Here is a 14,161-nt window from a genome sequence, read left to right as displayed (position 1 = left end):
CTTTGTGTTGCAGATATATATAAATAGACACATGGCAGCACACCATTCACTCCTTTAATCTCTGGGCCAGTTTTGATTGGCAAGAGAAAGAGAAGAGGAGTGTGTACTTTGAAGATAATGAAATTTTGCACACTTTGAAGCTTAGACTGGTTGGAGTAGTGTGACTTGATGGCAGGACTGGGTTTCTGCACTCCTATTTCTTGTACAAGGTAATTTTTGCAGCTCATTACAAGTTAGTTGCTCAATGATAATTTAATTGCCTACCATGGAAAATGTACAAGTTCTTGCAATAGTAGTCGATGAGTTCTTGCAAACAATCGAGTTTTAACTAAGAGTGGTGTAACACACGTTGAATCTTTAATGTCAAATGGTTTTGTAGCGCATCAGGATTAAGGTCTACATTGTCAGCATTCACTTCTAAGGAAGATTGAATGCCTTAATTTGATAAACTCTGATCATTCTTTTAACTGATTCAGTTGTATGACTAGTATAGCTTCGCCTTTGCAGGACGTCTTGGTTGGTACTAGAGAGCACCCGGATGCCCTACAAACCACTTCGGAGTAGAGGTGTGGTAATTAGAGCAGAAGTTAATTTTGTGAACTCACAAGATGCAAAAGAACTCATAGCTGTTGAGGGGTATGCAGTTTTGGATGTACGCGACAAATCACAATACGAACGAGCACATATAAAATCTTGTCATCACATTCCCCTCTTTATTGAGAACAATGACAATGACTTAGGTACAACTTTTACGCGTAACCGACGTGTTAATGTATCTCAGTTGGATTCAGTTTCTGATTGTTCATTAATTTGTGCAGGTACAATTATAAAGAGAACTGTACACAACAATTTTTCAGGGCTATTTTTTGGTTTGCCATTCACCAAGATAAATGCAGATTTTCTGAAATTGGTTAAATCCCAGTTTTCACAAGACAGTAAATTGTTACTTGTCTGTCAAGAAGGTTTAAGGTGAGTTCCAGATGTAATAACCTTGTTACGTTAGTTGTTAAGCCATAAAAAAAACTTCTGGAATTACACTCCATCTACATTATAATGGAGATCCATGTGTTCATTCAGTGATAATAACCTAACTTTCTAGCGTTGTCTCGCCTTTTAATTCCTCGAATATTGCGATGGTCTTCACATATAATGATCCCCTCCCTCTTTCTTGGGTGAGCTAGATCTGCTGCAGCTGCTAATAAGCTAGAGGAAGCAGGCTTTGAAAATATTTCATGCATAACCTCAGGACTTCAATCAGTAAAGCCAGGTTATATGCCACCTAATATAAGACCTCTTTGGTTTTGTGAAGTATTGTGGCATCGTTATTTATAGTGAGAACTAAAAGTATGACCTTCTGTTCTTTAGCAGGAACATTTGATACAGTTGGTTCGACTGAGCTGCAAAATGCTGGGAAAGCTGGTCTTGTGACTGTTCAAGGCAAGATTTCTGCTGCACTTGGGACTGTACTTATCTGTAAGTAGTTTACCTTTTCTAATATTGCATACACTTTATTGCTCAGATCTTGTAGACAGTTGGTCTCTTGCTGACTTAATTCGATATGCAGGTGCGTATCTTTTCATAACATTCTTCCCAGATCAAGCAGAGAAGATACTTCAAATGGTACCTGGAAACTAGAGCATAAAATCAAAATTAGATCGTGTATGAACCCAGTTGCTTCTTTTGCTTCAAGGCAGTGGTAATGGCTTTTCGAGTTGTACAAGATCAACCCAACATTCCAGGAAGTATGAAACCATAGACTTTTCTGAGAGATAGTTGGTGAGAAATACATCAGAGGCTCAAGGAAATATGTAATATTGATACTGAAGTATTGAACACATCAGAGAGACCAAACTATTATTATATTGCTTTTCAGGCGAAGCCACCTGTTTGAATACTCATGGTTGTTAGATACAGAAGAGCATTGACCAGGGAGTTGAGTTTCCAAAAAATTCCTTACATTTGGAAGATTAAAGGAAAGCCCTGCAGGCCAATATACAAAAAAGTTAACACAGTTCTAATACAATTCCCTTTGGTTACAGTTACCACCATTGGGTACTATGAAGCAAACCTGATATTTGTGCCGAACCAAACAATTGACTAATCCCTGCCAAGGCAACTAACATTGATCCGTATATGTCAAGTAAGAGAATCAAAGAACTTACAAAGATACAGTTGCCTGTGAAAGATATATTAAGTAAATAACTGCCAATACAAAGTTACAAAATACCTTTATTGGCATAAATTACTGGTTCTAAACTGGCCTATGTTTCTCAAGTAATAGTTATTAGCAGAGTACATTCTCAAGTTTAAAATTGAATGATACAAATAAATATCGAAGGATCAAATTTTGCTTCCAAGAAATCGGATATTTTATACACGTCACTTGGGAACAACATCTTCATTCCAAGCATGGTTCCCTCTTCCAGGTGTTCCAGCTTAGCCACAGGATATTAGCGTGCAACTTGATTCAGTGAACATCACGCAAATGCTACATAAGCTGTCTCCAAACATTCAGAATGGACACATATCAAGGAGATGATTCTTCTGCACACACTAGCCTGGCTCTGAGGAAAGCTTACTCCAGCTTGTCACATAAAGATTGATATGCCGCGCTGCAATGCTTGAACTTTTCCTCTGCATTAGCCTGTTGATTTCCCCAAGAAGTTAGTTTATCAGTTGCATGTGCATACCCTCATTAATTAAGAACATGACACTAGAACAAACAATTTGAGCATCATTGACCTTTGGCTATGTTCACTAAAAGTAAAGTAACAACTTTCTTTCTTAGCAAGAAAATGTATATAACATTGTAGCAAATTATGTGATATTGTATATGCAAAAAAGAAGATTAAGAGATAGCCGCAGGAAAAGAAATGACCCTGAAAATAGCTCATATATAAAGGTACCTTGGAAGAACCCTGATGGCGGTCTGGATGATATTTCAAAGCACAGGCTCGATATCTGAAATTAGAAATACATATTCATATTTAACAATGGCTTCCATCAGTGTCAAATGCACATCTAGATGGCAATACCACAATACGGATCTCTATAGCACATAACAACTAAGGTTTACAAATCAGTGAACACCCAAAGAAAAGTAATTTGGCTAAACTTACGCGTTTTTTACATCATCAAGTTTTAGAGGACCAGAAGCACTCAATCCAAGGGCAAGTCTATCAGCACTGGAGTCGGATTCAGAATCGCAATTGTAATCCTCATAAGTGTCATACTCGTCCTCATATCTGGATCTCTGATTCCGAGACTTCTTACGATTGGTAGAATAGCTTGAACTCCAGTGAGAAGAGTCATCAATAGTAAAGGACGACCGATAGGTATATCCATCCCCCACAAATGCAGATCGAAATATGTCCTCTACATCTTCATCATCCCCATAGCAAAAGTGGAAACCTTCTGTTGAGCAAGAACTAAAAAGGAACTAAGCATATGATGCATTGCAAATAAAGAAAAATAGCTCCCAAGTGTAAACATAATCAAGAAAAGTCTGGCCTGGTAATCCATAAAGAATGGCATTGACAAATTGACTTGTATGGGGAGGCTCATGCACATATGGTAAGGGGCACCAATCAATTCTAACCAATTTAACCACAGTAAAAACCAGCCAATTAACCAATTAAACTAGCAAGGCAGTTATTTTTATTTTTATTATATTTTTTGAGATGAAAATTGTTTTCTTTAAAATGTGATGAACAAAGAAGAAGATGAAACAGTAGGGTAACATTGGTATTTTGATAATATCAAACATTTCGTTAAAATTTTTGTGATGGAATGGGGTGGCGGGGAAGGGGTTCATTTCTGATGGTTGTTACTTCGGGGTTTTTCTTTCATAAAATCCTTCATACAATATGGGGTTATAACAAAAAACCTTAAAAGGCAATTAGAAATAGAAATGTTTCTTGGAAAAATGAAAGATACAGACTTAAAATAAAAACATATTTACCTCTGGACCTATAATTTCCCCATTGAGTCCCCTGTGAACCAGAGTTGCTGCCTTTCTTGCCCTTGTACCAATCTTGTCCTCTGAACGATGAACTGCCTTTACTCGAAAATGGGTCATCATCCCCCCAGCTCTGCAGTTTCAAGGAAGAGATCATAGAACTTTGTTAAAGCCTCATGTAACATGTATTCCATCTAACTAGGGCCATCTACCAATCTATGTTGCAAGTGTTTTAATAATCTCGACAGGCTTTCCTTAGTTTATCACGTATTGGAACTACAAGACTCTCACAAAATTATCATATTAATCCCTACTCTAACCACTAATCAACTCTACCAGATAAGGTCCATAAAAATTTGTTCTTGATTGCCCAACTTTCTGCTGCCCCATTGAGCATAGTTTGCCTGATTTCAACCATATACACTTGCCTCTCATTCCGATCAAAATGTGTCACAAAGTAGATAGGGGTTCTGCTGTGGCTGATGATGTTTTGATTCAGGCTTCATATTTCAGTTGGACAGAAAAATGATGCCCTAACATTCTACAATTTTCTATTAGCTAAGAGTACAAAAGATCAAACTATTGCAAAAAAGAAAAAAAAAAAAAAAAGAGTTAGAGAAACAACTAGAAGAAAGATATAATACAAATGTAAAATTGTATATAATATGTTTGGCGAAAAAAGGGAAATATTAACAAGTAGAGATGCTAACCTGAAAAAGGCACTCGGCAAAGTCATCGAGATTCCTCAAAAGTGTATGCTTTCCATGCATCTTTTTCGACCTTCTTGAGAAAGTATAATTTCTCTGAAAACAACACAGCTCCAAAGCATGAATTCCTTAATGACAGATGTATTAAGAAGATGCGAAATATTTAGTATAATGAACAAGAACAATTGATCGAAATCAAAACAAAGCTTTGAAACACTTGCCTGGCCAAGGCCTAATTAATTTCGAAGCAACATGGATACTTCATATTCTTAAAGAAATATGTGTCGGGCACATAGACACACATACACATTGTGCATACAATTTCAAATCTTCTATACCCTAAAAGACTAAGAAAATAATCTATTAACATAGTTACAACTCAATGATATGCCAGAATCACAGTTATTTATTTGTAAGGAGGCGCTTTGTAAGGTCTTGAGCCCAAGAATTAGTTGTGCAGCTAAAGAATAGTTGTAGTTTTCTTTTCAATTAGTTGTGTCCCCATGTCCTACTTCATATAGGTGGCCATATCAAACACCCTGTATCCATGTCGGAATCCGACTCGCGTATCCATGTCAATGTGACTTAGTTTAATTTTAGAAAGCAATGCATTTGAAAGGAAAAGAAAAACAAAACACATAAAAAAGAAGGAAAATTAACATCCTGTACCAAAAATATGGGAAAAAGAAACTCATATTTTTTTAATGATTTTTTATTTTTTTGGGATCACTAAAGAAGAATAATAAATAACTAGAACAAGGACAATAATGTACATTTTTTTTTAGCCAGTTGGTTATCCCATTAACACTAGATTAAAAATGCTAAAAATACAATTCCTTGCTCCTAACAAATCAAGATGTAAAGGTCTTTTTTCCCTTCCTGCAAATGTCTTTCGTTCAAGATGAAAGGTGGGAGACTGTGATGTCCTGCACCTTAGGAACACAGTAGATAAAACTATGTCTTCACCATTCGGTCAACCACAGGATGTACCATGCAGTTTTACAATTGGGAATCATATCCATGTCAGATAAGTCAAGTGTCAAAGAAGACCTCGGGTCTACCCATGGTTGTCTAGATAAATTAATACAGGACTAGACAAGTGAGTTCTTCTCAAATAACACTATGGCAGTAGAGAGACTTAAAAACTCAAAGTGCTAATGTTAAACAAAGATTTACCAACTTTACAACAGTACAGACCAAGATTTCTGAGACCTGCCCACTATGGTACATTTGCACAACTAAATTCTAAATCGTCATCATCTCAAAGACAAACAGCATAAACTCCCTATGACAAATTCAAGCTACAACTGGAAACAATCTGTAGCCATTTTTTATTTTTATTTTTTACCTTTGATGAACCTCTATAAGAACCCCCACCCTGCATAATCAAATGAAATAGAAATGACAAAAGGTTATTAATAAAACACACGTACCCACTGATCCACTCTCTGTTGATACAACTTTAAACAATTGTGTGTTCTCAACCATTTTTTTTTTTATTGGCAAGCCTGTTTTAAATGAGATCAGTAACTCTTTGATGCTGGCGGGGTTCTCAACCATCTTGTTTGTACTAAAGTAATACCCGACAAAACTAGCATATCTCATGTATGGGACTTTTTAGACATATCCAAATATCTAACCCTCTAGATGACAACTTTACATGTAGTTCATAGTTTTTTAAAAGCATAACATATGCATTCCTTTCAAAACCTATGAATGCATATGCAGAACAGGTGACACTACTTTTCCTTCACAGAACAATCTATCTAGACCAACCAAAGGTTTTTTTTTTTTCTTTATTTCTTTATACTAAGTTCTCAAAAGTATTAATATTTACTTTTGTAGACTCAACCTAAAGTCAGAAAACAGTAAATGTGAATCTAAATCTATATTACATTTGGGGCCTCACTAGTTAGTTTTTATTTCTAGACTGAATACCAAAAAAAAACGATCTTTTTCATGAATTAAGTGTGTTTCAATACAATATGAGCAAAATAACCATTGAAAAAACAGATTCAAAGTAGAAATAAAACATACATAGAGATAGAAGAAGAAAACTCACGGAAGTCCAATAAGTACCCCTTCTTCGTTCCCAAACAGGAGTTGAATGAAAAAGAGCAGCATTCATGTACAAGTAGTGTGAAGCGAAACGGCTACTGTTGCTCGTTGAAGCTGTTTTAATCAAACAGGTAGCCATGTTTGTTGCATAGAAAAGAAACAGAGCAGCAGCAGCAGAAGAAGAAGAAGAGGAAATAGTCTAAAGAGAAATGAGGCCAGGCCTCTAATTATGAACAAATGTTCTGGGCCAGTTGTTAATCTAGGCCCGCTAGAAATGTCTTTTATCGTTCAACTTTCATGCACACGTAAGGGGTATGGATGTTCAAACGGGTACCCGACCCGGCCCAAACCAGATTTTTCGGGTTTTAAACGGGTATCGGATTATCTGAACCCGGACCGGTTTTCAGCAGGTCGGGTTTGGAGTCGGGCATTTTGTTGAGAAGTGTGACCAAATTCTATATTTCGGGTAAGATAAAGTCCAGTATAAATAAAGAAATAAGACAATAAAAAACTTTATTTGAAATATATATCTACATTTTATTCCTTCTTCGACTATCCACTTCTATAAATGAAGAATTGGGCATGGATTTGATTGATTTGAGTCATGGTTTTGCATGATTCTAGTAGTGAAACTAGTTGTTGGTTGTTTGAATGTGACGGTTTTTTGAATTTGTTACTAGCCGTTAGCAAGGTGGAGAAACAACACTTCATAACTCAAGGAAAACAATTGTGGACACTTGTACAAAGAATCTAGTGCGGATTAGATAAATTATTGACTTGTCTAGTTCTTCATTTCAAGTTTCAACTTGAAATGTAGTAACTACGTGCATTTAAAATTCTTTTTTATTTTCTCTTGCAGCTCATTTTAATGACGGTTGATATGATAAACTGTTTTAACATTTTCACAACTTCTCTTTGAAGCCAATTAACTTCATCACCGGCACACTCGGTATAGCCATCATACCTTTGAAGCCATCCAAATTAAGTGTGCTCCTCTCTGAATTACTTTTGTTGTAAAATAAAAAAAAAAAAAAAAAAAAAAAAAAATCTTGGATACTACTTCTTCTTCATCTTCTTGGTTACTACTTCTTCATACTTTTAACAAATTTTGTTAAAATATTGAATGTTTGATGTAACAGGTTAGCTTGCATGGCGAAGGAGGACCAAAGACGAAGCTAGGATTCTAAGCGTGGTGCGAGATTATATGCACACCCCACTCCACCCCCAAAAAACAAAAGTATACAATTTTTTATATATATATTTTTTGTCAGGTCTAAACAATAAATAACAAAAAAATTATGCATTTATTTCAATTCACAAAACTAGAATGCGTTGACTTCTAAGAATTTAATATGGACTGATGAAGTTAACTACTTAAGAACTTAAACCATTAATTGAAATAATCTAGTCCACAAGTCTACGACAATTTAACAAATTGTTAACGTCCTATAATATTATAAGTTTATATAATTCTACTATCATGTAGAGAAAACTACAAAAGAGAGTGCAACAAGCTACACCACAAGTCCTTTCTGATTTTGTTTTTTGTTTTTTGTTTTTTGTTTTATTTGTTTTTCTGGGTTGAGCTCTGAGTTTTACTCTCATTAATCCATCAAATATTCAAAGACATATTTGTCCCTCTTTAATGGTTTTGGACTAAAAATAAATGATAAATGATAATTTTGTAAGGGCAAAAAGAGAAGTAAAGAAAAATTGGCTTATATGACGACCTACTTCACTACTTAAAGATAATTGGAGATTATGTAGACTGTGGAGATAAATCGCTTGAAGTGGTACTTGTACTGTATTGCTTTAAACTGAAGTATCCAGACTCAGTTTATCTAATCAGAGGCAATCACGAAATCAAAAGGATGAATAGGAAAAATGGTTTTGAATTGAATGCCAAGAACGGTCTAACAAATCTATCTGGTTGTCAGTAAATGAATCATTTGCAAGCATGCACATCGCTGCAGTCATCAATGGGAAGATATTATGTGTGCACGGGGGGATTTCTAAGAATTTGCTCAATCTGGATGACATTGATGGAATAAAGAGACCCATCAAGAAACCGCTAGCTGCCGTAATCCAGCTTTGATACACTGCCGCTAGCTGCCGTAATCCAGGGACAATATTTCTGTGTTCATGGTGGGCTCTCGAAAGATTTGTCAAATTTAGATGACATTGCGTGCGTGAAGAGACCAACAGAAGTACCAAAACAGGGTCTTGTTCGTGATTTGTTATGGGCTGACCCAGGAAAGGATCAAGGATGGGTCTTTTGTAAACACCGAAAGGCAAATCGCTACGGTCCAAATGTAACATACACGTTTTTGATGGAAAATAACTTGATCTGCATCTTTAAAAGAGCGTGCAACAAGCTGCACCACAAGTCCTTTATGATTTTGTTTTTTGTTTTTTGTTTTGTTTTTAGATGAACTATATCTCAAGTTAGCCCTATCTTTCCCAGGGACAATGAGAAACAATTTCTTATGGAAATTCTCTACACTCTAGTCTATAGCTTTCATATTTTGTTATGTTTTGTTTTTTGTTTTTCATCTAGTCCACAAGTCTACGACAATTTAACAAATTGTTAACATCCTATAATGTTATAAGTTTATATAATTCTACTATTATGTAGAGAAAACTACAAAAGATCGCACCACAAGTTTTTGATTTTGTTTTTGTTTTTGTTTTTGTTTTAGTCGGGTTGAGGTTGACGCGTTTGTTTGAATGAGAGTGAAAGAAATATACGGGTTTTTAATTGCGGTTGGGGTTTGGATATTTGAACTCATTAATCCATTAAACATTCAAAACATATTTGTCTCTCTTAAATGGTTTTGGACTAAAATAAATATAAAGATAATTTTGTAAGGGCAAAAAAAGAAGTAAAAAGAAAAGTTGGTTTTTCATGTACTTAAAGATAATTGGAGATTATGTGTGGAGATAAATTGCTTGAAGTGATACTTGTCTTGTATTGCTTTAAAAATGAAGTATGACTTCGGTTTATCTTCGGAGGCAATCTCAAAATGATGAATAGGAAAAATAGATTTCGAATTGAATGCCAAGAACGGTCTAACAAATCTGTCTGGTTGTCAATAAATGAATCATTTGCAAGCATGCACATCGCTGCAGTCATCAATGTTTGTTGCATAGCTGTTTTAATAAAACAGGTAGCCATGTTTGTTTCATAGAAAAGAAACAGAGCAGCAGAAGAAGAGGAAATAGTCTAAAGAAAAATGAGGTCGGGCCTCTAATAATGAACAAATGTTCCGGGCCAGTTGTTAATCTAGGCCCGCTAGAAATGTCTTTTATCGTTCAACTTTCATGCACACGTAAGGGGTAGGGATGTCCAAATGGGTTCCCGACCCGGCCCAAACAAGACTTTTGGGTTCTCGGGCTAGGGTTCGGATTTCGGGTAAGATAAAGTCCAGTATAAATGAAGAAATAAGACAATAAAAAACTTTATTTGAAATATATATCTATATTTTATTTCTTCTTCGGCTATCTACTTCTAATGAATTTGGAAGTAATTATCACATATACTCGGACATAATTATTTGATATGATTTAAAAATAGATGAACTCGGAATGAACTATAGATATATGAATCGTGCAATTATTGAAAAAATTGAAAATCCCGACATAAATTTTTTCATAATCTAATATATTAAATAACTCATCATTGTAAATATGAATGAGATCATAATCCAAATATTTATCTAACTCATTCTTTTATATGATATTAGTAGTATGCAATTGAAACCGGAGTTGGGGTTCGATTTCAGTCCGGGTTCGGTTTCGGATTTTTTAACCCTTTTAACGGGTTTAGAGCTAAATTATCGGGTCGAGCTCGGGTCGGTCTGGGTTTAGAGAGTGTGACCAAACCCTATCCTATATATTTCGGTTTGGGTTTGGGTTCGGGTTTTGTCGGGTTCACTGTGGGTATTTTGTTTGGGTTTTGGGCGGGTTTCGGGCAAGATGGACATCCCAAGGCCATATAGCCATTTGCTATACACCAGCCTTAATTGTTTTAAATCTGTGGATTTTATCCCAGGGACATTTAGATTCTCAAACAGAATAAAGCATGTGTCTATATGATAGGATTTGTTTAAGAAAGATTCTCAAATCCTTTTGGATTAATAATAAGAGAGACTTGTGAAAACTTTGCTGATGTATGTTTTACTTTTAGTTATCATACAACTATAACCAACGATCAAATGATTATGCGTGGATAATATGCAGAACCAGTACAAATTCTAGAAGTTGTTGTTCTATACTTATATATGTAGTTCCACAATGAATGAATCATGAATGTACACTACGTACTAATTGGAAATGCATGGCAAGTCAGCTAAACAAAAGTGTGCTTTTTGTTAACTAATAACATTTCTGACACATGAACATATCCTATATTAAGATTAAGATTGGAGATTGGACAGCCAAGATTTGTTGGAGTGGAGTTTGTGGTTTAATTTGACAAGTCCAGGAAATTCGTTTTGAGGTTCAGTTTTGTTCATTCCTTTTTTTAAGAAACAAGGCCGAGCATACCTCTCAAACTCACAATACAATAGAAAGTGAAAGAAAAACGGTTTTTTCAATTTCCTTCTCTCTTATTTTCTTCTTCTTAGATACTCACGTACACACAATATTTTGATATCATTCCATAGGTAAATTTTTGTTTATTTTTTCTTCTCATTTTGTTGATAAAAGGCATGTTATGATCACTACACATTTCTATAAGAAAAACGTTCATTTTTTGTTTTGTTTGTGCATTCTCTTTGGTGATCAGGATGAATTCATGTCTCTTTAGATTGAATTTCGTTACAAATTTATCTACATTTGCATTTCTTCGTCTGTGGCATTAGTTTTTCTTGGAGATCTTTTGATTTCAGGTGTGGGGGTTGTGCTAAGATTATTAATTTTTATGTATCTGATTTGGCATTGTTTCATGTGGTGCTAATGTGCTATTGCAGTGATACTGTATGAATTTCATTATTATAGATCTTTTTTAATCTTGATAATGAATTTACCATCATTCTATATGACATCTTTTAATGTGGTTATGGATTGTCATGCTTATTTTGCTCAGGCTTATCTAAGTGGTATCTGGTTGTTTGTTTGTGTGAACTCAAAGTGGTATCTTTGTCCCTTAGTATTTGCTGATTCTCATATCTGAAGTTGGTTTTCCTGTTTTCTTCAGACAATAGAAAATGGCAGACGCCGAGGACATTCAGCCTCTTGTTTGTGACAATGGAACAGGAATGGTCAAGGTAAAAGACTATTGTTGCTTATTAGATAGTCCTCATTCCTGAACATCGTTTGTTATATTATTTTTCTTGGGGAGAGCTGAGGTATTGGAGTCCCCTATTTTCGCTAGCTTTTTGCAAATATTTGTACCTACATGTGTTTCGGCCTATTCTTGATTGGGAAGGTTTCTGGACGTCTTTCTTTTGATATTTTTTCATTGAATATTTTATCTTACACCGGTTTCGCTGGAACCTTTGATTTAGGCTGGATTTGCTGGGGATGATGCTCCAAGGGCTGTTTTTCCTAGCATCGTTGGACGCCCTCGCCACACTGGTGTGATGGTTGGTATGGGCCAGAAAGATGCTTATGTCGGGGACGAGGCTCAATCCAAGCGTGGTATTTTGACACTAAAATATCCTATTGAACATGGGATTGTAAGCAACTGGGACGACATGGAGAAAATCTGGCATCACACCTTTTATAACGAGCTTCGTGTGGCACCTGAAGAGCATCCTGTTCTTCTCACTGAAGCACCCCTTAACCCCAAGGCTAACCGTGAAAAGATGACCCAAATCATGTTTGAAACTTTCAATGCTCCTGCCATGTATGTTGCTATCCAGGCTGTTCTTTCTCTTTATGCCAGTGGTCGGACAACTGGTAAGCAACTAAATCGATTGCTTGTGCCGTTCTCTCTATGTTATGTCTTTGGTTTAGCAGTGTGATGTCTTAGTTATCGATCTGAAGTTCAGAAGGAAACGATTGAAGTAAGAGTTACTCATGGTCCAACAGGAAAAGCTCGAGTGTGCTTGAATTGGCGTTGCCTTACCAGCGATGATCCATTTAGTTAAATTTGTGTTTGCATATTCTTTCTTTATAAATGAGAACTGTAACGTGTATGTGTGTATATATGGATGATTTATTTCTCTTGTAGGTATTGTTCTCGACTCTGGGGATGGTGTGAGCCACACAGTGCCCATTTATGAAGGTTATGCTCTTCCACATGCCATCTTGCGTCTCGACTTGGCAGGTCGTGATCTTACAGATGCCCTGATGAAAATTCTGACTGAGCGTGGTTATTCTTTTACTACTACGGCTGAGCGTGAAATTGTGAGGGACATGAAGGAGAAGCTATCCTACATAGCTCTTGATTATGAGCAGGAGCTAGAAACCTCCAAGACTAGCTCATCTGTGGAGAAGAGCTATGAGCTGCCTGATGGACAGGTGATTACAATTGGAGCTGAGCGTTTCCGGTGCCCTGAGGTTCTTTTCCAGCCATCTATGATCGGTATGGAATCTTCTGGGATACACGAGACTACTTACAACTCTATCATGAAGTGTGATGTTGATATCAGGAAGGATCTGTATGGTAATATTGTCCTGAGTGGTGGCTCCACTATGTTCCCTGGCATTGCTGACAGAATGAGCAAGGAGATTACTGCCCTTGCTCCAAGCAGCATGAAGATCAAGGTTGTGGCTCCTCCTGAGAGGAAGTACAGCGTGTGGATTGGAGGTTCTATTTTGGCATCTCTCAGCACTTTCCAGCAGGTACTGTCTCTTTCATTTTTACATCACAGCTACTGGTGGACGGTGTTTTACAAGTAAATGTTGAATTTCTTGCAGATGTGGATTGCAAAAAGCCGAGTATGATGAATCTGGGCCATCAATTGTTCATAGGAAGTGCTTCTAATGATGCACCGGTAGCAAATGGATGAAGGACAACTTAACTTCCTTAGTCCTGGAAAATTGTTTGTTTGTTTTTGTTTTAGTTTCCTTTTTCTTTTTCTACCTTTTCCTCTTAAACACGGTTATGGTCCCAGGAATCAAATTCTTCTATTATTATTTCTCTGCAGAAGCTCATGTACGCAAATTGGTTTGGTTTAAACCATCATTTCATTCACATTTTTCTTTCACCAGATAACAGTTTGGAACTTGTATGTCAAACCATATGATATTTTTACGAGAAACACAATGTGGAAGGAAAGGATGATAACACAAATGGACAGGTATGATACTCAGTCTTGCGTAGTTGTTGTGACAAAATTGTTGTCAGGCCTACGAGACTACGAACCATGATCATGACAGCTTTCCAAATTGTCTTTGTACACATTTAACTATTTAAGTACAGAATACAGAATATGTCATCAGGCAATTTGAGTTGCGCTGATGGATGTGCAGCTTAGCTGGAAACACAGGC

At 36.2% G+C, this 14,161-nt stretch overlaps 2 protein-coding genes and 1 pseudogene across 5 annotated transcripts; 2 read left to right on the top strand and 1 right to left on the bottom strand.

The window, feature by feature from the left end:
* The first annotated feature begins 49 nt into the window (after positions 1–49).
* On the top strand, positions 50–1,894 carry LOC147474288 (Rhodanese/Cell cycle control phosphatase superfamily protein). Of its 2 annotated transcripts, none has more exons than XM_086586472.1 (6): positions 50–209; positions 508–740; positions 819–969; positions 1,182–1,267; positions 1,369–1,473; positions 1,565–1,894. In XM_086586472.1, the coding sequence occupies exons 1-6, from the start codon at positions 169–171 to the stop codon at positions 1,633–1,635; spliced, it is 687 nt and encodes a 228-aa protein (XP_086442598.1). In that variant the 5' UTR covers positions 50–168; the 3' UTR covers positions 1,636–1,894. The 2 variants fall into 2 exon arrangements, with proteins under 2 accessions (XP_086442598.1, XP_086442597.1); XM_086586471.1 differs by having other exon boundaries at positions 1,366–1,473.
* A 278-nt stretch (positions 1,895–2,172) lies between these two features.
* Positions 2,173–6,990, bottom strand: LOC147474287 (uncharacterized). Of its 2 annotated transcripts, XM_086586469.1 has the most exons (7): positions 6,728–6,944; positions 6,014–6,043; positions 4,669–4,761; positions 3,962–4,091; positions 3,120–3,414; positions 2,907–2,961; positions 2,173–2,644 (listed from the first exon to the last, which is right to left on the bottom strand). In XM_086586469.1, exons 1-7 carry the CDS (start codon positions 6,860–6,862, stop codon positions 2,576–2,578), a joined length of 807 nt encoding a protein of 268 aa, XP_086442595.1. In that variant the 5' UTR covers positions 6,863–6,944; the 3' UTR covers positions 2,173–2,575. The 2 variants fall into 2 exon arrangements, with proteins under 2 accessions (XP_086442595.1, XP_086442596.1); XM_086586470.1 differs by lacking the exon at positions 6,014–6,043 and having other exon boundaries at positions 6,728–6,990.
* Positions 6,991–11,474: 4,484 nt separating this feature from the next.
* LOC147474286 (actin-like) lies at positions 11,475–13,880 on the top strand (annotated as a pseudogene). The gene is made up of 5 exons (XR_015210044.1): positions 11,475–11,612; positions 11,921–11,990; positions 12,231–12,624; positions 12,899–13,512; positions 13,588–13,880. The product of XR_015210044.1 is annotated as an actin-like (transcript).
* The last annotated feature ends 281 nt before the right edge of the window (positions 13,881–14,161 follow it).

The sequence above is a fragment of the Coptis chinensis genome, unplaced genomic scaffold, assembly GCF_015680905.1.
Source record: "Coptis chinensis isolate HL-2020 unplaced genomic scaffold, ASM1568090v1 utg1029_pilon_pilon, whole genome shotgun sequence".
Classification (NCBI taxonomy): domain Eukaryota; kingdom Viridiplantae; phylum Streptophyta; class Magnoliopsida; order Ranunculales; family Ranunculaceae; genus Coptis; species Coptis chinensis.
This window is presented reverse-complemented; position numbering and strand designations above follow the sequence as displayed.